The sequence below is a fragment of the Nyctereutes procyonoides genome, unplaced genomic scaffold (assembly GCF_905146905.1).
Source record: "Nyctereutes procyonoides isolate TBG_1078 unplaced genomic scaffold, NYPRO_anot_genome, whole genome shotgun sequence".
Lineage (NCBI taxonomy): Eukaryota > Metazoa > Chordata > Mammalia > Carnivora > Canidae > Nyctereutes > Nyctereutes procyonoides.
In genome coordinates, this window is record NW_026575051.1 from 5,289,722 (window position 1) to 5,311,584 (window position 21,863).

Genomic DNA, 21,863 nt, shown 5'->3' on the forward strand with positions numbered 1-21,863 from the left:
GAGCCTCGGCCGCGGCGGGCGCAGACCCGGTGTCCGCTCGGCGCCCCCGCCGCGTCCGCACCGCCACCGTGAGGCCGAGCCGGGGACGGTGCCCCGTGGCGGCGGCGGCGGCGGCGGCTCCTCCGCGCTCCTCGCTCCTCGCCGCGCCGCCCCGGCCGCCGCCGCCGCCGCCGCGCCGGGCACGGGCGGGGGGATTTTCCTCCCGTTCCCCCTCTTTCGCGCTCTCGCTCCTGTTCAGCGGGAGAGCCCGCGGAGCCAGGGAGGGAGCGAGGGAAGGGGTGGAGGTGGCGGGGGGGAGGCCGGAGGGGCGGATCCTGCCTGGGGGCTGATCCCTCCCTCCCCTCGGCCGGGCTCCGTGGCGGCAGCGGCGGCGGCGGCGGCTTCATTCCCCCTCCTCCCCCGGGAGCGGCGGCGGCGGCCGGGCCGGGGCCCCAGCGCGGGCCGGGAGGGGGCACGGCGGTGGCCGCGGAGGCCAGCGCGGGAGGAGGCCGCGCTCCGCGCCCCGGGCCGCGCCGACCTGCTCGACGGCCGGCCCGCCCGCGCCCAGGGGCCCCGAACGGTGGGGCCGGGCCGGCGGCTGAGGTAATGGGGGCGGCAGCGGGGCCGGACGGAGCGGGGGCGGGGGCGGCGGCGGCGGCGGCGGCGGCGGCGGGGCCTAGGAGGACGAGGGACCGCGCGGTGGGGGCGGGGAGAGGGAAGCGGGGGGCTTCCCGGGCCAGGCGGGGGCGGCGCGGAAGCGCTCTCCCGGAGCGAGGGCGGCGGCGGGGAAGGAGAAGGCGGGTGAGGGGGGAGCTGAAAAGCGAGGACCCCCTCCCGCAGCCGCCATCTTGTTTCCCTCCCCCCCCCCCGGCTCTGGCTGGCGAGCCGCCGAGTCCCGCCCCCGCCATATTCTCCAATTGGTCATACCAGAGGAGGGTTCCGCCCCCTGAGCGTCCCTTGGCCCCCGGTTTCTCCTGACGGGCAGGCGAGGCGACCAATGGGCGCTCGCCTCTCTGCCCCGCTGGTTCGCTGGCGCTAGCTTTCTCTGTGTGAGGGTCGGACTCCGCGTCAGTCGGTCTCTGGTGCGGTCGCCCCCTCCCTTCAGGGGAGGCGATGTTATTTCCCTCCTTTCTCCTCGGAAGGGTCAAGATTCTTCTGGAAGAGGTGCCCCTTTAAAGGGGCAGGGGCGCTCCCCTGTCTCCTGAGTCTCTGGTGGGCTGCGGGGGATACAGGCTAATTGCAGAAACTCCTCGTCCTTCGGAGACCTGGGTGGGGTGGGCGAGTGGGGGCCTAGGGGTGCTGAGGGGACCTCTGGGGGTGTTGGGGGTATCAGGAGGCGTGTTTGTGGCGAGGGCTGTGTGGGTTGAGAAACTCCCGCCAAGAAAACTGGACTGTAAGCTCCTTGTGGGCGAAACTCGTTTCCTCAGCAGCGGCCCTTGCCTCTCCAGAGTTGGCCTCCCAGTGCCCAGGGGCTGGGCAGGACCCAGGAGGTTTTCCGCAGATGCTCGCTGCTTGGGCTGCCCAAGCTGCTACGGAGGTGGCAGGCAGGCAGGGAGAAGAATATACAGCGCCGTAACAAAGGAGGGTCCACAACCTCTGTCTAAAACTTTCAGGTTAGCGTTGAGGCAGATTTTCAGGCCTGTGCGAGGATCTCCCTGCCCATGAGGGCTTGGGGGCAATGAAGCAGGACTGTTAGCCTGGGCTACCCGCCCCCCCCCCCCCCCCGAGTTGGCATTTGTCGGGCATGTAGTGGCCAAGGGCCTCTGGAACCTGGACAGAATTGCTGTGATGATTCTGTTGCCTTTTGTTCCAAATGGGGTGTGTGCCTGCCTGGCACTGTTCCTCAGCCAAGTTGTTTTTTGTTTGTGTCACACTTTTTTTTTTTTTTAAGATTTTATTTATTCATGAGAGACGCAGAGAGATAGGGGGGTAGAGAGAGAGAGGCAGAGACACAGGCAGAGGGAGAAGGAGGCTCCATGCAGGGAGCCCGACGTGGGACTCGATCCCGGGTCTCCAGGATCACATCACGCCCTGGGCTGCAGGCGGCGCTAAACCGCTGAGCCCCCTGGGCTGCCCCTCAGTCACACTTCTAAATGAAGATGTTAATACCTTATTCACATAGAGCAACCTTAAGGGATAGATTTCATTTTCATCTTACTGGTGGAGTATGGAGGCCCAGAGAGATGAAGTGACTTTCTCCAGGTCACACACGGCCAAGATTAGAACCTAGATAACCCCAGAGCCTCGTTTTGTACCAGACCGTGGCATCTCTGTGGTGGTCCTTCTTCCCACTGAGATGAGTTCAACACATCAGGAGATCCGGGTTTGAATTGTAGCTTCAGGTTGAGTGGCACCTTTCTGAGCCTGTTTCTTCATCTGTAAGATGGAGATGATATCTATTCTATCTTCCAGACTAGTTGAGAGAAATGTTAAAAAGTGAAAGGGATTGGGGCACCTGGCTGGCTCAGTTGGTGGAGAGTGCAACTCTTTATCTCAGAGTCAGGAGTTTGAGCCCCATGTTGGGGGTAGAGATTAATTTTTAAAAATGTTTTAAATCTTAAAAAAGTAAAAGGGATTTGTAGTCTGCAAAAGTGTGCTAAATTATCATCATCTCTGCTTTATAGATAAAGATGGTAGATCCTGCAACCAAGGTGACAAACTCCTTTTCTCTTTTAAATCCTCTCACTGTTGTACTTTTCTAAGTCTCTGCCTGCACCCTGGGGTACCATACCTCTAATGTCTTTCCTGGTAGTGATGGCCTCAGGTAATTGCTACCACAGCTTCTTATGAGCTTGTCATAGTTCCTTTTACCCATAGAATGATGTGGGAAACTTTAGGGCTTTCTCCTAAAGTTTCCCACATCATTTCTCCTCGTTGCATAAGGGTAGGGTAGGTATAAGTATTTGGGGGAGAGAGGGACATTTGAGGTAACAGAATGCATTAAGAGTTTATCTCAGATATTGCCCCAATCACCTTAGCTGTAGGTCCAATGAGGGTCCCAGATAGGCCACTTAAAACTTTAGTGCCACTTGGGGCCACTCCCAGAGCTTCTAGTGTTTCTGCTTAGATATACTAGTCAGTGCATCCTGAATGCTGGCTTTTCCAGAGACAACCTGCATAGGATAGTTTGAAATCTTTAGCCAGCACATGTAGACATTTCAGGTACCTTCACCTCTTCATTCCTGGGTTCAGGGGATAGGGTTTCTGATCATTGTAATATGGATTGGGAGAGGGCTTTAGACCTATGAGGTGTTCTGTTGTTGTTGTTTTGTTTTTAAGATTTTATTCATGAAAGACACAGAAGTAGAGACATAGGCAGAGGGAGAAACAGGCTCCCACAGAGAGTCCAATATGGAACTTGATCCCAGGTCCCCGGGATCATGACCTCAGCCAAAGGCAGACGCTCAACCACTGAGCCACCCAGGCATCCCAACCTGTGAGTTTTTGATCTTCTGATGGGGCCACTGGTCATAAACAGAGCTTGAAAATGGATGCTATTTTTGTTTCCTTTTTTTCTGAACCCTTGACCTCCCCCTCCTTTTCCATAGTTAGCTGTTACACAGCCTACATGCATCATTAGAACTCTAGGTGTCTCCCATGTTGTAATGATCTGTTTACTTTTCTGTCCCTTCAATTAGATGGAGCACCTAGATGGCAGGGATCATGCATGTTGGATTTTGCCTTTCATTCATCTGATACTTACTGAGTGCTAACTTAGGAGCCAGCACCATCTAGGTGCTGGGAATACAACAGTGAACAAGATAGACAAAATTATTTCCCCTCACGGAGCTTACATTTCTGTGGAAGGAAGCAAACATTCATGATAAGTAGGTAAATTACATAGCATAATAAAAAATGGTGTTGTGTTACAGTGAAAAATAAAACAGAATGAGAGATTGCTGGTGGGGGAAAGAGATTGGCAGTATTAGATAAGAGTGGTCAGAGAGGCTCTCATTGAGAAGCAGTGTTTGTGAAAAAACTTGCAGGAGCAAGTTGTGTGGATGTCAGAGGGGCAGGATGTTCAGACAGAGGAAACAGTCTTCTTGGTGGCCTCTCGATCAGATGGAAGGGTGAATGAGTGCATGCCTGAACCTTCAGCTCTGCCTCCTGGTCTCTCCATAGGCCTGTCCCCTTGGTTCCTAGGTGCCATGAGGAAGCCGCGCCGGAAGTCGCGGCAGAATGCCGAGGGCCGGCGTTCCCCATCCCCCTACAGTCTGAAGTGCTCACCTACTCGGGAGACCTTAACATATGCCCAGGCCCAGCGGATCGTTGAGGTGGACATTGATGGACGCCTGCATCGAATCAGCATCTATGACCCACTCAAAATCATTACAGAGGATGAGCTGACCGCCCAGGATATTACCGAATGCAATAGTAACAAGGAAAACAGTGAGCAGCCTCAGTTCCCTGGTAAGTCCAAAAAACCCTCCTCCAAGGGCAAGAAGAAGGAGTCCTGTTCCAAACATGGATCCGGCACTTCCTTCCACCTCCCGCAACCCAGCTTTCGCATGGTGGACTCAGGCAGCCAGCCAGAAGCACCCCCACTGCCTGCTGCCTACTATCGCTACATCGAGAAGCCACCTGAAGACCTGGATGCCGAAGTAGAGTATGACATGGATGAGGAGGACCTTGCCTGGCTGGACATGGTGAATGAGAAGCGACGTGTAGATGGGCATAGTGTGGTGTCAGCAGACACCTTTGAGCTGCTGGTAGACCGGCTTGAGAAGGAGTCCTACTTGGAGAGTCGCAGCAGTGGGGCCCAGCAGTCACTTATTGATGAAGACGCCTTTTGCTGTGTGTGCCTGGATGACGAATGCCACAATAGCAATGTCATTCTCTTCTGTGACATCTGCAACCTTGCTGTACACCAGGAGTGCTATGGTGTCCCCTATATCCCTGAGGGCCAGTGGCTATGTCGCTGCTGCCTACAATCTCCATCCCGGCCTGTGGATTGCGTCCTATGCCCCAATAAGGGTGGCGCCTTCAAACAGACCAGCGATGGGCACTGGGCGCACGTGGTGTGTGCCATCTGGATCCCTGAAGTCTGCTTTGCTAACACCGTGTTCCTGGAGCCCATTGAGGGCATCGACAACATCCCACCTGCCCGCTGGAAACTAACCTGCTATATCTGCAAGCAGAAGGGACTGGGGGCAGCCATCCAGTGCCATAAGGTGAACTGCTACACGGCCTTCCATGTGACATGTGCACAGCGGGCTGGCCTTTTCATGAAGATTGAGCCTATGCGTGAGACCAGCCTCAATGGCACCATCTTCACAGTACGCAAGACTGCCTACTGTGAGGCCCACTCACCGCCAGGTGCTGCCACTACTAGGAGGAAGGGTGACTCCCCTGGAAGCCTCAGTGAGGCTGGGGATGAGGAAGGGCTGAAGGAGGGGTGTGGAGAGGAGGAAGAGAAGGAAGAGGTGGAAGAGGAAGAGGAAGATGAAGGCCAAGGTGGGGTAGGTGGCCCCCTCAAGGGACTGCCCAAGAAGAACAAGATGGCTTTGAAGCAGAAGATCAAGAAGGAGCCAGAGGAAGTGAACCGAGATACATCCTCCACTGTCCCCATGGTCACTGTCCCACAGATACCTTCTTATAGGTAAGCCTGCCCAGGAGGGCTCCCCGTGGACTGATAGTCTCTTCTTGGGTTGGTGTTGGCCCTGAGCCAGGACCTCTTTCCACAAGCATGGTTGGTGAATGTTTGTTCTCTTCTGTGCCGTCTCCTTTGGGCCCCAATCTGGTTTGTGGTTTTGATTTTGCCTTGAGAGCAATGTATTTCCTGTGCGAAAGGTGAGACAAACAGTTAAGTGGCTTAGAAACCCAGGTGAAGCGTGTCTAAGGCAATATTTTCTACAGGTGCACAAGTGACATTTGAGACAGGATAATTCTTAACTATTAGGACTGCCTCATACATTCCTCAATGTTTAGCATCCCTGATCTTTGTCCGTTAGTGCCGTTTGCATCCCCTCCCTCATTGCTTGGTCTTTGTGACAGTCTCAAACACTCCCCACATATGTTACCAAAACCTCCTGTGGTGATAGAACTGAGAACCACACGACTGCTGTCCAGAAAGCTCTGTCTGGGAATGATGGGGACTTTGTGTGAGGGGGTGGTGGTGTGGGGAAGACATAATCTTTCTCTTCTTGAGAAGCTTCTAGATTTAGGGGAAAGGATCACTTGGTTCAGTTGTATAGCTAAGCCACCTTGGTCCCCAGTGAGTCTTATAGAGAGACCATTGTACTTATTTTTAACCATCAGAGAAGTAGCTGTTGGAGGGCAGAAAAGCAAGAGACTGGAAAGATTTTCCAGTAGAAGCTCATCTCAAGGGTGATATTCTTTAGAAAGTATACAGTGTTGGAGCAGAAAAGAATATTGGAGATTATTCATCTAATGTAGTCCTTTCACCTTCTCCCACACCTCCAGATGAAGAATCTGCAGCCACAGGAGGTAGAGTTGTTCATGCCTTTGTTCATTCACTGAGGTGTTTATTGAGTACTTACTATATGCCAAGTCCTGTTCAAAGGGCTGGAACCAGGTGGGAAGCTATAGAACCTGACCACAAGCTGGGGCTCATGATGCCATCAGTCTCTGTTCCTGCTGTGTGCCTTCTCTTGTTGAAAAGGATAGGGAGAAGTGAGTGCTGGAGGGTAGCAGGGAATGAGTTGTAAGGGGAACAGGCAACCAGACTTGGCAGTCTGGGAAGGAGAAAAAGCAGAGAAGAGCAGGAGGGAGAGGCTCCTATGGCGAGCTATGGCTGGAATTAGAATTCAGTCAACTGGAAATGACTTGTAGTCACAGAGCTGTTGTAGGCTCTTCTCTGATGTTGAGTTGGTCCATGCTTAGAAACATTTGTAGGGTGGCTGTGCCCTGGGACTAGTCTCTTTGGTTGTCACATCTGCTCTGATAGATGTGTCTTAGAGGGGTCAGCATACCATGCTGGCTTCGAAAACAGACCAACCTGCTTTTGAATCCTGCTCCTGTTGCTAACTACCTGTGTGACTTTTGGCAAGTTACTTCTTTGAGCCTTATTTCTTTGTAAATGAACCTCATAGGGTTGTTGTGAGAAATAAAGGAGATGATGTAAATAAAGCACTTGGTACAGTGCCTGGTAAATAGTAAGCGCTCAATTAATGGTGGCTGCTGCTGCTGTTTTATTCTTCTTCTTCCTCTCTCTACCTACACAAATGCTATGGGGACACTCCATGGCCAAGAGGTTATAGAGGGAGGGGGCTGCCTGCATCTGGGCAGGTATGCTTGGCATGGGCATTGGTGGGGGATTTCTTCTTTGAGGAAAGGCTTAGATCTTGATTTTGTAAGCTTGGCTTTGGGGCAAGAATGTCTGCGGAAATGCATAGGGCACTTCCTTTCAGTGGATAGAGATGAAGAGAAAAAGTGGGGGGCACACAACAGGAGTATTGAGGCCTTGCTTATTACTCTTACTCTGTGACTAACCAATTTGGGGACACAGGGTGCTGTAGCAGAGAGATCACTGATTCAAATCCCATTCAGCTCCACCATCCTTCTGGCCACATTAGCGACTTTGACAGTTCATCCAGCCTCTGTTCCTAAGCTGCCTTTCCATCTTTTGTTACCATGACACTGATGTTACCCACCTTGCAACAGGACTATTAGGGTAAGATTATAGGCTCTTATTAATTCCCTCCCCTTTTGCCTCTACCTCTCCCACCTGCCACATATTATTGAGTAAGTCCTGACCTTAAGACTTCTCTATTGGGTTAATTTAGCCACCCAAGTTTTCAGATTCTCCGTCCTCTTATCCAGTTTTTTTTTTTCTCGTTTGTTTCAAAATTAGACACTTTTAGGCTGCTGAGATCGTTAATGAAAAACCAGAGGTCAGACGGCTCCGAAGTGTTGCATTTGAGCTCAGAGAGCCATAATAGCCTGGTGTACTTCTAGTTTTCCTTCCAGCTTGCTTGTGGACTATTCTCTGGTCTGGGGGGACCCTCAGCCACAGGGCGCAGGAAGTAGTGACCACATTGCCCATAGCTTACTCAAGTTCCTGCTCTCTTTTCCTGCCTTTATCAAGAGTTCAGGGCACAGGCCTATTTCGCAGGAGTCTAGGACCACAGGAAACAGGGTTCCTGGGAGAGAGTTCTTCTGGAGAATCAGGACTGTAAGATAGGGGGTGGAAAATCAAGTGATATATCTATCACATGCTGAATCCGAGCTGCTTAACTTTGCTTTCTTTTTTTTTTAAACCTTTCTCTGAGGTGAGGCAATTGGCCACTTGATTTCATCTTCTTTTATAAGGTTCAGAAATGAGCTAGGGTCTGAAGAGGAGGCTGTGATCAGGGCTGCCCACTGACCTTGTCTTTCACTTCCCTGTGCCTCCACTCAAGGTTGAACAAGATCTGTAGTGGTCTCTCCTTTCAGAGGAAAAACCAGTTCATACAGCGGCTTCACAACTATTGGCTATTGAAGCGGCAGGCACGGAACGGCGTCCCTCTCATCCGACGCCTGCATTCCCACCTGCAGTCCCAAAGAAACGCTGAGCAGGTAGGTGAAGTGATTGAAGATGGTGGAGGAGGTGGAGAGTGAAGGAGGAGGAGGGATGGTTGGGTCACCACTCCCTGAGCCCTCTGTAGAGCCTTTGTGTCAATAGGCAGTCACCCTTCCAGATGGCATCTCCCAGGAACGACCTCCAGCACTGTAGAGCTCTTGGTCCCAGACAGCAGCTCCTCCTGGATGGGGGAGGGTTGATTTTGGAGCAAATTCTAGAAGAGAGTAGAGAGCAAGCCCAACTTCCAAGTATGTGGGGAAAACCTTGTAGACATGGCAGAAAGGAAAAAATGGGTTTAATGAGGGCCAGGTGGCCATGTTGCATAAATTAGGACAAGGAGCATTTTTCTTAAGACACTGTACTGACATCTGCCAGAAAATGTTTCGTAGAAAACACACAAATGTGCCATCTAAGTTGTAGCACAGAGCTACAACCTTTGTGGTAACCTTTTAGCCATGGAACCTTGGTTGGAGGTCTCCTGAGAGACTTTTTTTTCCCTTTTTTTAACCGTCTTTAGTTTTTTCTCCCTCTTCACTTGCTCCATTACTTCTGCCTTTAAATATTTCCACACTATCACCGCAAAGATGAAGCAATCATTTACGTGACTCTGATGCCCCCTAAGTTCTGATTTCACTTTTGCCTTTTGTTACTAAAGTCCTGAAGTGCAAGTCTGTGTCTCCTCCCTCCTTGAGGTGGGGAGGATTGCCTGCTCCCCTGTAGCCTCCTTTGGAACGTCAACCACCTCCTCCCAGCCCAGCAAGCCTTACCTCACATTCTCACCGTAGTGGCCTTTGGGCTGCATTTACACCATGGATCACTCTTAGAGCTTCTCCATGACCCCATATCCCTCCTTCTCCACCTGGCTGACTGCACCTTGTGCTGACTTGACCTGTTACTCCTCAGTAGTAACATTCCCAGGGCTCTGATGCCTGCCCGTTTGCTGGGAGAGCTCATGCACTCTCATAGTTGTGAATAAGCGTGGCAATAGCTCCAGATTTCTTGTCCTCATCCCTTTTCTCTGCCTGTAGTCTCTCTGGGGCAGAGGAACTGCAGATGTCCGTGTAGATGTTGTTTCCTAGAATTTAGATATTGGAAACTGAATTCTTTATCTTTCTTCCTCTTGGTAAACTTATTTCTCCATTATTATTATTATTTTTAAAGATTTATTTATTTGAGAAAGTGAGAGCAGAGGGAGTGGCAGAGGGAGAGAGTCCTTAAGCAGACTCCCCACTGAGCACAGAGTCTGACATGCAGCTCAACCCCACAAGACCATGGCCTGAGCCAAAATCAAGAGCTGGACACTTAACTGCCTGGGTGGCCACCCAGGCACCCCTGCCCATTATTGACATGGAACCTTCTGCCTCCTGACCTCAGACATTCCCCATCTTGGAGTTACTTTTGATTCTTTTCTCCATAACAAGGCACAGTTAATCATCCCTTATGCTATTTGGGGGCAGTTTATTGGCATATGGTCTTTTGTCTCCATTCTACAGCTCACCCGCTCACCCATGCTCCCATAATTTCAGCAATAGCTTTCTAGGTAGTCTCCCGCCTCTAATTCTTTGCTGTTCAACTGATACTGTCTTACACACCATTTTCCAGAATATATTCCTTTTCCAGAACATAGTCCCCCTCTCCTGGCAGGCCACATGCAGGTTCCTTTGCCTGGAGTTGAAGCTTCTTACCAGCTAAATCCTGGAGCTTCCTTGGCTACTGTGGTTCTCCAGCCTCTCTGCTCTGGCCGGGCTTTTCTTTTCTTCTTTCTTTCTTTCTTTCTTTCTTTCTTTCTTTCTTTCTTTCTTTCTTCTTTTTTTCTTTTTTCTTTTTTTTTCTTTTTTTTTTACCAAGCAGAGAGTCATTTTTTTCTGCCTTCACACTTCTTCCCTGTGGTCCCTTTGGTTCCAGCAGAGGCCTTTCTTACTGCTTTGTTCACCTATGTCCATCACTACATGTGAAATCCTAGTAAGATTGCTTCTGTGGGAAGCCTTCCCTGACCTAAAACCAACCCACTCAGATCCTCTTTATCTTCTCAACATTTTATATTCAGTTTACCTTTGAGTTTTTATTATGTTTATGCTACTGTGCCCTTGTGTGTCCAACCCTGGGCCTCTTCCTTCCCCCAACTCTACTGTAACCTCTTTCTAGGGCAGGAATCACTCTTTTGAGTACTTGTAGTGTTTTAAAGTATGTTCAAGCCAGTTAGTACAAGCTGGTAATAAGAATTTTACTTTGTTTTTTAGCCAAGTGGCAGCTTTAGGATGAAATTCTTTCTACCTCGAGGTATTGGTTTCCTTCTGAAATTCTTTTCCAGCCCTAAGGGGCACAGCTCCCCCCCCCCCTTGGTATCCTCAGGAGGAGGGGAAGTCGTCCCAGCTCTCACTCCAGTGGTGCTTATTGTGAGACAGTTAAGAAGCATTGCTGGAAGGCTAAGGGAGTGCAGGAGAAAGGCATGGGGCAGAGAGGGCAGAAGGGCTCTCAGGAACATGGGTCAGCCAGGGTGTGGGGCCCTTACCTGCCGAGGCCCTGTGAGGCTAGAATAGGGAAAGGGCTCTGGACAGGAAGCGGGCCTCCAGCAACTCCTTCCTCTCCCTTCCTTCCTGCAGCGAGAGCAGGACGAGAAGACAAGTGCAGTGAAGGAAGAGCTAAAATACTGGCAGAAGCTCCGGCACGACTTGGAGCGGGCGCGGCTGCTGATTGAGCTGATTCGGAAAAGAGAGAAGCTCAAGAGGGAACAGGTGAGGAAGAGCCCCCAGCCTCAGGGCTTTTGTTCAAGATCTTTTTCTCCTACTGTCAGTGTGGCATGGAGAAAGCCAGGAGATCTGCCTGGTGTCTGCTTCCTGCTCAGCACTGTGGGCTCCAAGACCTGCCAGTCTGTACTGGGTATGGTGCTGCACATGGCTTCTAACTGTGGATTCAGCTTCTGGTGGCCTCATGCGGAGGCTCATTATCATCTGCCTGGGCCCCATCCCTGGAATTTCTGACTCAAAATCTCAGAGGGAATCTGGTGTTAAGTATTTTGAAAAGTTTCTCAGGCCATTCTGATGGTCATCACTGCTGGGAGCTTCTGAGAGGGTTTTCACTTGGCCCTTAAAATACTTACGGTCTTAACTTATTTAAATTTTCCAAGCTCTAGCCAAGGAGGGTCTAAGCATCTAAGTCTGAGGAATGTTGAGGAAGGTAGTGTAATGCAGGGGTTAGGAATATGAGTTGTGGCACTGGATTACCTGGGTTTAAATCCTGGTTCTGTCATTTAGTGCTCATGTAATATTGGGTAAGTTGCTTAATCTCTTTATGCCCATTTCCTTGATTATAAAATGAGGGTAACGATAGAACCTACATCATAAGGTTGTGAAGAAGAGATGACTTAGTATATATAAAGGGCTTAGAGCCATGCCTGGCATGTAGTAGGGGCTATAGAAGTGTCAACTGCTGTCATGATCATTATTGATAGTTTTTGCTTCCCTGAAGTGTCCACTGGCACAGTCTGCAGCTCACAGAGAGTAAGTATTATTAATTGAATGAATGGCAAGCCAAAACTGTTCTCTCCAGTCTAGGAATAACAACTATTACTTGCATGCTTCAGAGGCCTGGATTAAAGATGTTCCTTTTTCTCTTTCTCCAAACCCTACTTCACCATTGAGCTCCAGCACGAGCCTGTAACCTCAGTTTCCACCACCGAAACTAGGCAGCTCTTGCCATACCTAGCATGTCTGGGTGGCATGGAGGGCATCTCAGGATCTTCTCCATGGATTTAAATTGTGTTCGCCATCCTAGGCCTGGTCCGACAGCTGAGTTTTTCTTCTTCCCTCTGGTTCAGATAAATTAAAAGGAAAAGGAAGCAGGTGGGCCTGTTTTAATGTCACCAAGAGGAAGGAACATTTCATAGCCTTTTCACATACATAGGGCATACATAGAAAAGCACACTTGGGTTGGCTGAGGAGGTGAGCCTAGAGGCCCTAGTTATTCCAGGCCAACCCAGATGCCCCAAGGGCCAGTGGGATCAATATTAGCTTACTAAGTGGGAATTCTGGCCCAGGTCACATTTTATATCATCAGTGTGCTCTTTGAACTAAGTCAGTCCTGGGTTCAAATCCTATCTTGTTGGGTTAGTGACTTCCTCATACTCTCTCCAAACCTCAGATTCCATATTTGTAAAATGGGGATAGTAGCCATTTGTCCCTCAGGATTATTGTGATGATTAACCGGAGTAATGCAAGTAGAGAAGGCAGTATGGCTTAGTAGTGAAGAGCACACACTGTGGAATCAGACTGTCTGGGATTGAGTCCCTACTCTGCCCATTATTGGCGGTGTGGCCTTGGGTCAGTCAATTACTTAGTCTCGCTGTGCTTTGGTTGCCTCTTTATAAAATAACTCATCTGTACCCACCTCATACTTACATTGAATAAAATGTTTAGAGTGTTACTTGGCATTTGGGAGGGACTATGGACGTGTTAACTATTTTTTAAGTTTTGGTATGGTGCTTGATACATAGGAAACATTCACAGAGTGGTAGCTGTTGGTCATTATTTCTAGCTGAGGGTTGGGTGATCACTCCTCATGTACTGGTTAGCTTAATATCCTGTGAAAATTTGTGGTACGTGATTGGTGAAAGTCAGGTTATGAAGAACAAGTTTGGTGCCTCTTTGCAGGGGCATCCTGATCTCTTTCCACCTTTTGCACAGGTCAAGGTCCAGCAGGCTGCCATGGAGCTAGAGCTGATGCCATTCAATGTTCTGCTGAGGACCACACTGGACTTGCTGCAGGAGAAGGATCCGGCACACATCTTTGCTGAACCTGTCAACCTGAGTGAGGCAAGTTCCCTCACCACTTCCTGAGCAGTGAGCCCCTCTTGAACTGGAAACAGGGTCTGAATAGGCCAGGAAGGGGGTTGGGCCACAGGGTGGACAAAACCTGGGGGTTTCTGGCACAGCTAATAGTCTTGCTTATAGTGAGGGATCAGCAGGCCAGGGGGTGGGCCAGGGTCCTGGGGCTCTGACTGAGCCAGCATGCCAAACCAGAAAACGGGGAGGCAAGAGTGCTGGTGAAGGGTGCACCTGTTTGGCTAGTAAATGGTTGTTGTAATTGTACAGGTTTTATATGTTTAGGTTCCAGATTACTTGGAATTCATATCCAAGCCAATGGATTTTTCTACTATGAGGCGGAAGCTGGAGTCTCACCTATACCGCACCTTGGAGGAGTTTGAGGAGGACTTTAACCTTATAGTTACCAACTGCATGAAGTATAATGCTAAAGACACAATTTTCCACCGAGCAGCTGTCCGTCTGCGGGACCTGGGAGGGGCCATCTTGCGGCATGCCCGGCGGCAGGCAGAGAACATCGGCTATGACCCCGAGAGGGGCACCCACTTGCCTGAGTCACCCAAATTGGAGGACTTTTACCGCTTCTCCTGGGAAGACGGTGAGAAGCCTGGATGGGTGGGGAGAAGAAGGACTAGGAGGAGGCACAGGGATGGAGCCCAGAGAGCCAGGGACTGGGGTGGGCCTTGGAGCTACATAGGGTAGACACAAGGAAGAGAGCTGAGGGTAGGCACAAACTGGGATATACCTGCTTGTGGCTGCATTAGTTCCAAGAGTTAGAGTTTAATTTGCTGAGTGTTTCTGGAATGGTAGGAAAGAGAATTAGGTACTAGCTATCTATTTGAAAAGCTCAATCTTTAGCAGGGGTCTTCCTCTTCTGGATACCTTCTGTATGGCATGGAGCATGGGGCAGAGAGAGTGCAATACTAGTCTATATCTGGCTCTTTCAGAAGAGTGTAAGTAGAGGATCAGGAAAACAGAATTGCCTCTGAGCCCCACACTCTGGCTGCCTCGTGCCTACTCCACAGAGCCTGTAATTATGACTGTGAAGTGCTTCCTGCAGATGTTTCCCAGATTCTGACCTTGTCCCTGTGGCTGCCCTCTGGGCAGTGGTGTCACCAGGGCCAAGGCCCCATAGTGACGCTGCTGGAAGCCACTGGCCCAGGTGTTCCAGGAGAATATTTTGCATCCGAAGGATTCAGTCCCTTCCCCTTGCCCTGGGCTGGGCAGGTCCTTCAGCCCCTTCTGTCCTCCCTTCTCCCTGGCAGTGGACAACATCCTCATCCCAGAGAACCGGGCCCATTTGTCCCCGGAGGTGCAGCTGAAGGAGCTGCTGGAGAAATTGGACCTGGTGAGTGCCATGCGGTCCAGTGGGGCCCGGACCCGCCGTGTCCGCCTATTGCGCAGAGAGATCAATGCCCTTCGGCAGAAGCTGGCACAGCCACCACCACCACCACAGCCACCATCACTGAACACGACTGTGTCCAATGGGGAGCTGCCAGCCGAGGCCCAGGGGGATGTGACTGTGTTGGAGCAAGCCCCACAGGAGGAGCCAGAAGACGATGGGGACAGAGGTGAGAGACAGGAGCAGTCAGGGTTAGAGGCCAAGGTAGGCGAGTAAGGGTTAAGCCAAAATCTCATAGTGGAAGCATCTTTCCCTGAGTTTCGGTCTAACCTTTGTGGGTAAGTGAAAACCCTTGGAGGGGTCACATTTCCATATATATCCAGGGATGATATTCAAGATACTTATAATCAGAAGAGACCAAAATTCAGCAGAGTAGATATTGGCTGTTGTATTGGAGTGTGCTTCTGGGGACCATTGTTGTGGATACTTAGTTGCTAAATTGTGGACAGGTTTGGAGAATTTTAGAGCCTGGCGCCCAGCAGGTCTTTACTAACCAATAAAGAAGCATCACAGTATTTTGTACCTGATATGGTTGTATTGCACACACTAGTTAAATATTAGCTCACCTTAGACCATCACCTAAGTAGGCCCTTAGGGCAGATTAGGTTGTGGGGTGGGAGGATAGAAAAGGAAGATCTACCTCATGGCTTTGACTCCAGCTGACCCAGTCTACAGGCCCATCCCAAGCAGAAAGGCCAGATTGCAAAAGACATCCAGAGAGGATTCTCAGAGACCTAGCCTTAAAACTGAGCTGTTTTCCATCCTTCCCCTTCATTGGGGACAGAACTGCATTACTCATACAGGTCCTTGGAGCTGAGCCTATAGCTTATGGATGGTCTGCCACCCACACAGCCTAAAAGGGTTCAGAGTTACCTCCAGAGAGTAAGGGGCCAAATTGCAAGAAATGGCCCATTTTACTTTACATTGAGAATAAGGATATGGTTGGGAGGTCCCATTTGGCAGTCATTCTTTCTGACTCCCTGTGTGGCAGTCAGCTTGTCACTTGTATCCCACTCCTGGGCTGTGGTGATGCAGAGTCCTGTCCACTGGCTGCAACAGCTTCTCCCATAGGGTTTCAAAACAAAATTCCCAGGCCCCAGCTCCCAAAGATTCAGATAAAGTAAGTCTGGGCTGTGGCTTGGAAATTTTAATTTTTAAACATTTCACTTGGCAAGTGAACAGACATGTTTGGGAACCAGTGATTTAACTCTCATCTTTCCAATTGTAAACTTATTCTTTTTGCTTGTCCTGCTTGCTTGCTTTACTGGGTGATAAACAAAATATTATTGATAGAAGGAAAAACACTTGAGTCGAGTGAGAGTTGTATATTTCTAATCTGTAAATGTGAACTTGCCTGAGTATTGATTAAGTCATGGGCTTTTCTTAGATGTGGTGCAATGATTTGTGACTCTGTTTCATCAGACTCACCTGGTAAAGCCTTTTAAAAAAACCCCATCATTAGAGATTTAGTTTCAATTGGTCTGGGATAGGACCTTGACACTGGAATTTTTAAGAAACTTCCTAGGTGATTCTAATACATACAGTTTATAGTTAACTAATGTAGATAAGACTTAATCTTACATTCTCTTTGTCTCAGACAGGAGACCTGGGATATGTGTCAAAATTTATAATAGCCCCAAGCCTTTGGTTCGTGGTTATCAGTGTCATTATCTGGCTTGTAGGGACAGACTTTTTCTAAAATGTTCAAGCAGGTTCTCTTTTTCTCTAACAGACGATTCCAAACTGCCTCCCCCACCAACCCTGGAGCCCACTGGGCCTGCACCTTCCCTGTCTGAGCAAGACTCTCCTCCAGACCCTCCTACTCTGAAACCCATTAATGATAGCAAACCTCCAAGCCGATTCCTAAAGCCCAGAAAGGTGGAAGAGGATGAGCTCTTGGAAAAATCACCTCTGCAGATTGGGAGTGAGCCCTTGCAACGCCTGCTTAGTGACAATGGCATCAACAGAGTGTCTCTCATGGCCCCTGATGTCCCTGCTGGTACCCCATTCAGTGGCGTGGGCCGCCGCACGTCAGTCCTCTTCAAGAAGGCCAAGAATGGGGTTAAGCTACAGAGGAGCCCAGATAGGGCCCTAGAGAATGGTGAGGACCATGGTGCAGTGGGCTCTCCTGCCTCTCCGGCCAGCATCGAGGATGAGCAACACTCCCGGAAGCGGCCAAGAAGCAGGAGCTGTAGTGAGAGTGAAGGGGAGAGGTCCCCCCGGCAGGAGGAGGAGACAGGTGACCATACCTGTGACTTCTCTATTTCTCATCTACTTTCCTGCTTTGCCTTGCAGCCAACACCTCCCCTGGTTGGCTGCCTCCCTAATGGTCCCTGTGGACACCAATAGAAGCATTGGGGGCTCTGTAGCTTAGAGTTGGGCCTGGCACACGGGTACTGGCCTGGAAGAAAAGGCTTTGAGAAAGTAATTCCAAAGGACCAGATTTTGTCTGGGGCCCTCTTTGGCCCTGAGGGGAATGCAAAGTTATGTGCCATAAAGTGATTCTGACCTTCACTTCATTCATTCATCAGATACTTCTATCAGGCATTATTGTAGGCACTTGGGGGGGAAAAAATCAATGAACAAAAGGCAAAAATCTCCCTTGTAGGGGAGAAAGACTGGAAGCAAATGAGTGGATTGTATCTTGTATTAGAAGCTATACAGAAAGATCTAGCAGGGAAGGGGAATAGAGGATACTGGGGTGGTATTAGAGAGGGTGGCCAGGACAGGAGGAGACATTTGAGTAAAAATCTGAGGAGTTAAGGTGTGAGCTATTAGGATATCTGGGGGAAGAACACTTCAAAAAGATAGGCTAGAAAGTGCACAGGCCACAGAGGTAGCATGCCTGGGGACCAGTGAGGAAACCAGTGTGACTGCAGCACAGTTAGCCAGGCTATGGTTGGAAGTGGGGTTCCAGAGGCAGGTAATGGGAGCTCCATCACTAAAGAGTACTTACTACATGTCCAGTGCAAGCTGGTCATGGCGGGTCAGATTGAGCCCCAGCTCTGAGAGAGTTCACAACCCAGGCAGGAGACCACATGGTGTCCTAAGGTGCAGCGATGTTAGAGTGCCAGGCCGCACGTGATTATGTAACAGCACTGCTGGAGGCGTTCAGAGACTAGGAGCTGGAGGAGTTGGGAAGGTGCCACGAGGAGGCGGTGCCTGAGCTGGTTCTGTGGGATGAGGGCAGAATAGCGAGGAGTCGATGGAGCCAAGGGCTCATGCCTGGGTGCATGGAAACAAGGACGGAGTGCCTGCGAGGGACAGTTTGGAGGGGGGCTTCCTGGAGCATCGGGAACCAAGGCTGGATGGGTGAGCTGGGCCTGGAGGTGCAGACATATAGCTTAGTCTTAGTGGGATAAGGGAGGGCAGCTTACTTGGTGGGAGGGGCCTGCTCTTGGCTCTTGTTTTTTGTGTTGCTCTCTTGTCCTTTTATGTGGTAGCTTTGGGTTGTGTGGCCAGCACATTGCCTTTTTGTCTTCCTGCTTAACACATTGTTTCCAGCAATACCTTCCCTTCCCATCTGGCCCAAGCCTCCCCGCATTAAGGCAGTAGATTAGTATATAGAATCGAGAATCTGAGGCCTGGAGTTAGGCAGACCAGGGTTCACATCCCATCTTCTGACCAGCTATGTATGCTGGGACAGATTAATTAACCTTTCAAGCTTGTTTCTCATTTCCAGTAGGGGGCTAGTGATACCCCCTTGTGGGACTCACTTAGCACGCAGCAGTTGATGGCAGCAGTTACTGTTGTCCTGTCCGCTCTGTGAGGAGCAGCCACACAGCACTGAGAGCGCTGTGCACCAAAATTGAAAAATCCTGCTATTGGGAAGTAGGTCTGGATGTCAGGCTCATCCAACCTGAGAGGGCCCACTGTTCGGGGAATCTGCTAGAATCTATTCATCTCCTACTATCCCAGAGGCCTGGCATCGAGGACTATTTCCGTATGACTTTAGTGGAGTCTTACAAAAACAGGTGTTGATCTTTGGCAGGCATGCAGCTGAGGCGCAGCTGGCTTGTGATTTAAACAGAAGCCATAATGTTAGAAGCAGAGCCAGGCTGGAGTCCAGATATCTTGGCTCAGGCACCTGCTCTTACAGGTGTAACTTGCCTCACAGTGTTCTGGCCAAGCTATCTGTGACTGAGAGCTCTTGAGCTCTTGGCTCAGCTGCCTGACTTGTGGGATGCTGGCTTGTGATTAAGAATCGGATAATAGGGAGTTGAAGCCTCTGCAGCTAATGAGCATCATGTCCCTGGGATGACCAGACAGCCTTCATTTGCCTCCAAAGGGGCCCATTCTATAAACAGACCTTCTCTGATTCATACTTAATATTGTCTTCTATAAGTAAGAAGGTACTGTCTTCACAAAAGGAGAGGCAAAGGTTAAAAAGGAAAAGAGACCTATATTTCAGAGCCTAGTCTAGAACCCAGGAATTTTGATTCTCCATCCAGGAAGGTCAGGTCTGCTTTAGATCTATTGAAGTCCTCCCATCCTCAGCTCTGCCTAGCTCTGCTAGATATCTCTGGGTGTGGCTGACACAGCCGTTACCCTGCTCCAACCTCCCTTGACACCATCCCAAAAGAATGAAGCTAGCTGTTGCCAGCTGTGTGATGGATAGGGTGTGTGAGTGTTTATCTGAAGAGGCAAGGTGGGTGGGCTCCCCAAGAGACAGGGGCTCCCTGATAATTCAGGCTTGAAATTAGAAGCAGATCTCAGGGACTTAGGAGCCAGCTGGAGTGGGGAAGTCTTGGTATTTCTTTTTGTAGCCAAATGACAGTGACTGGTGTGAGCTGTGTGCTGTGTTTTCTTTCCGTTAAGTGAAAAGCAGAGGGGTGGGAAGGAAAATGCAGTGTCTACTCATTGCCCTAGCCAACATTTCCCCCAAATCTTTGTCAGGTTCTTTCCATCCCCCAAGACCCATTTCCCACATGAGAAGGAGCAGCCACCCTTTCCAGTCCTCCTCACTCAGCCCTCCTGAGGCAGCTGCCTCACACTATAGCCTGTGTTAGGGGGAAGGAGGTTTCTGCACTGAGGCTTACTCTGTGTGTCCTTGGCAGGCGTGACCAACGGCTTTGGAAAACACACCGAAAGCGGGTCTGACTCAGAATGTAGTTTGGGTCTCAGTGGTGGACTGGCATTTGAAGCTTGCAGGTAAGAACAGTTGTTCTCAAAGCTTGGTTGGCAGCTCCGCCACCTCTCCCTTTATTCTCCATTCAGCTACAGATGGAGCCTCCTCCTGCTTATCTAAGTTTCTTTCTTCCCCCGCCCTGGCTATTTCCTGAGACCTCTGGTCTGTAACTCTGGTAGCTCCTAGGAAATGGTGTGACCCTTGACTCTCAAGCCTGATCTGACTAGGAAGGGAGGAGTGGCGCTGATGCTTTACAGGGTTTGTAGAGCTGAATTTGGTTCCAGACAGCAGGGACAGCCAAATTTCAATTGCCCAGCAAAGTTAACATTTGAGCCAATCCCCCACCCATCCCGCTGGGCTGCTCTGATAACCCAGTTACAGACAAGGTTTTGCCCTTTGCCTTTTGGTGCATCATAACCAAGCCTTCTTTAGAGGTGTGGTGTGCAAATAAGAATTGAACAGATAGGAAGTTTGGAGTAGCCTGTTATTCAAAGGTCCTAACTCTTTTACCTTCCTTGAGTTGGGAAAGGATAGTTTTCTTTTCCCATTCTTTTATTGGAAGAGAGGATTTTTGAGACCAGAACATTAGAGTTTCTTCCAAGTCCAAGAGTTTATGCAATCTCTACTCTGTGTTATATGTGCTCTGCAAGACACCAGGAAGTGTGGGACTCTCGGAGATGGGAGATCCTCAGTGCCACAGAGGAGAAACAAGTTGTCCTGAAGGCTAACTCATGATTCCCAACATGATAATGAACTCCTGGGTTCAGAGTAGAGGAGGAAAGGTCCCAGGGCAGCACCAAAAGACTATGTTTAAAGTGTTTCCAAGGCAGGTTGGCAGGTTGAGCATGTGTTTTGTTAGGTACTCACTCTACCCTGGCTACTGGGCTCGGGAGGCGGCGGAGGGGCTGGGGGGCGGGGGGGCAGTGTGGGAGGACCTTTGAGATTTTCCTCTACCAAGCCTCAGGATCACCCTAGCTTTCTTCCTCCATGGCCTCTAGAGACATAGAGGCAGTGGGTGGGGAAGAAACAGTTATTAGTCATAGAGGAGGCAGAGCTTTCAGAATCTTACAAGATGCTTTCACCCTGGTCCTGGGTTGGAATTCCTAACTCCCTTCAGATATAATAGTGGCTGGAAACGCAGTTCATTGGGTTGGGGTAGGAGTGGGATTATCAGACTGTCCCCTCCTAGCTCTTGACTAAAGATGGAAGGTATGTTGGGCCCTTCGCTCCATGAAGAGCTCTTGTGCAGCCATGAATTCACAGGAAGGAAGCCAGACCAGCTTCTGATTAGCCTGCTGGTCAGGCCGTGTGTTTGCATTCATGCAGAATTCCACCAATTTCTGTGGAGCCCTGTTCAGTGTGGGAATAATGCTCTTGGAAAGCATTTCCTCTTTAACTCAGTGGATCTCAGTGGAATTTCAGGGTTTAAAACAAGAGGTTCAGGACTCCAACTAGAGGATTTTTCTTTTTCTTTCTTTTCTACCCCCCACCCCCACCCTGCACACTATGGTAGTGCCTATATAGAGAAAGATTTTACTTAATAATTAAACTGGAATCATATAATTCCAGAGATAGAAAGAATCTTGAAAAAACCTGTGATCACTAATCCCATCCCCCTCCCCTGTCCTGTCCTTATCTTTTCTGAGGATTTTCTGAGCAGACTGGGGCTGTGCCCTCTTTTTATGGGTCACTTATTCAGTTATTAATAATTGAGCACCTATTTCAAGCCAGGCATTGTTCTAAGTACTGATAAGGTGTGTGTTCTCATGGAGTTTGTCTTCTAGAAGGAAGAGATGAATGTTAAACCAGTAAACAAAATAATTATAGATTGGATTGGCTGCTTAGGTCTGCATGATTTAGGAAGAGGGCTGAAATGCAGGTCATGTTGAGTCACTTGTGATTTTTCCATGAAACAGGAATACATGGACCTAGTTGAAGTGTTACGTCTTATTTTATTGAACTCATCCTTGTCAGAGCTCATCATCTGATAGTACAACACTAGTAGTTTATGGT

General features: G+C 49.8%; 1 protein-coding gene across 7 annotated transcripts in view; it reads left to right on the forward strand.

The window, feature by feature from the left end:
• The first annotated feature begins 400 nt into the window (after window positions 1–400).
• Window positions 401–21,863, forward strand: part of BRPF3 (bromodomain and PHD finger containing 3) — a 45,607-nt gene continuing 24,144 nt past the window's right edge. For 4 of the 7 annotated variants that reach the window (XM_055329904.1, XM_055329905.1, XM_055329906.1 and 1 more), the window contains exons 1-8: window positions 2,392–5,578; window positions 8,340–8,496; window positions 11,104–11,235; window positions 13,183–13,311; window positions 13,606–13,918; window positions 14,586–14,891; window positions 16,455–16,961; window positions 19,780–19,873. In XM_055329904.1, coding sequence (XP_055185879.1) covers window positions 3,981–5,578; window positions 8,340–8,496; window positions 11,104–11,235; window positions 13,183–13,311; window positions 13,606–13,918; window positions 14,586–14,891; window positions 16,455–16,961; window positions 19,780–19,873 — 3,236 coding nt within the window. In that variant the 5' untranslated portion in view covers window positions 2,392–3,980. Of the gene's footprint in view, window positions 583–2,386; window positions 5,579–8,339; window positions 8,497–11,103; window positions 11,236–13,182; window positions 13,312–13,605; window positions 13,919–14,585; window positions 14,892–16,454; window positions 16,962–19,779; window positions 19,874–21,863 lie in introns of those variants that run through there. The other 3 variants (XM_055329908.1, XM_055329909.1, XM_055329910.1) reach the window with 3 other exon arrangements.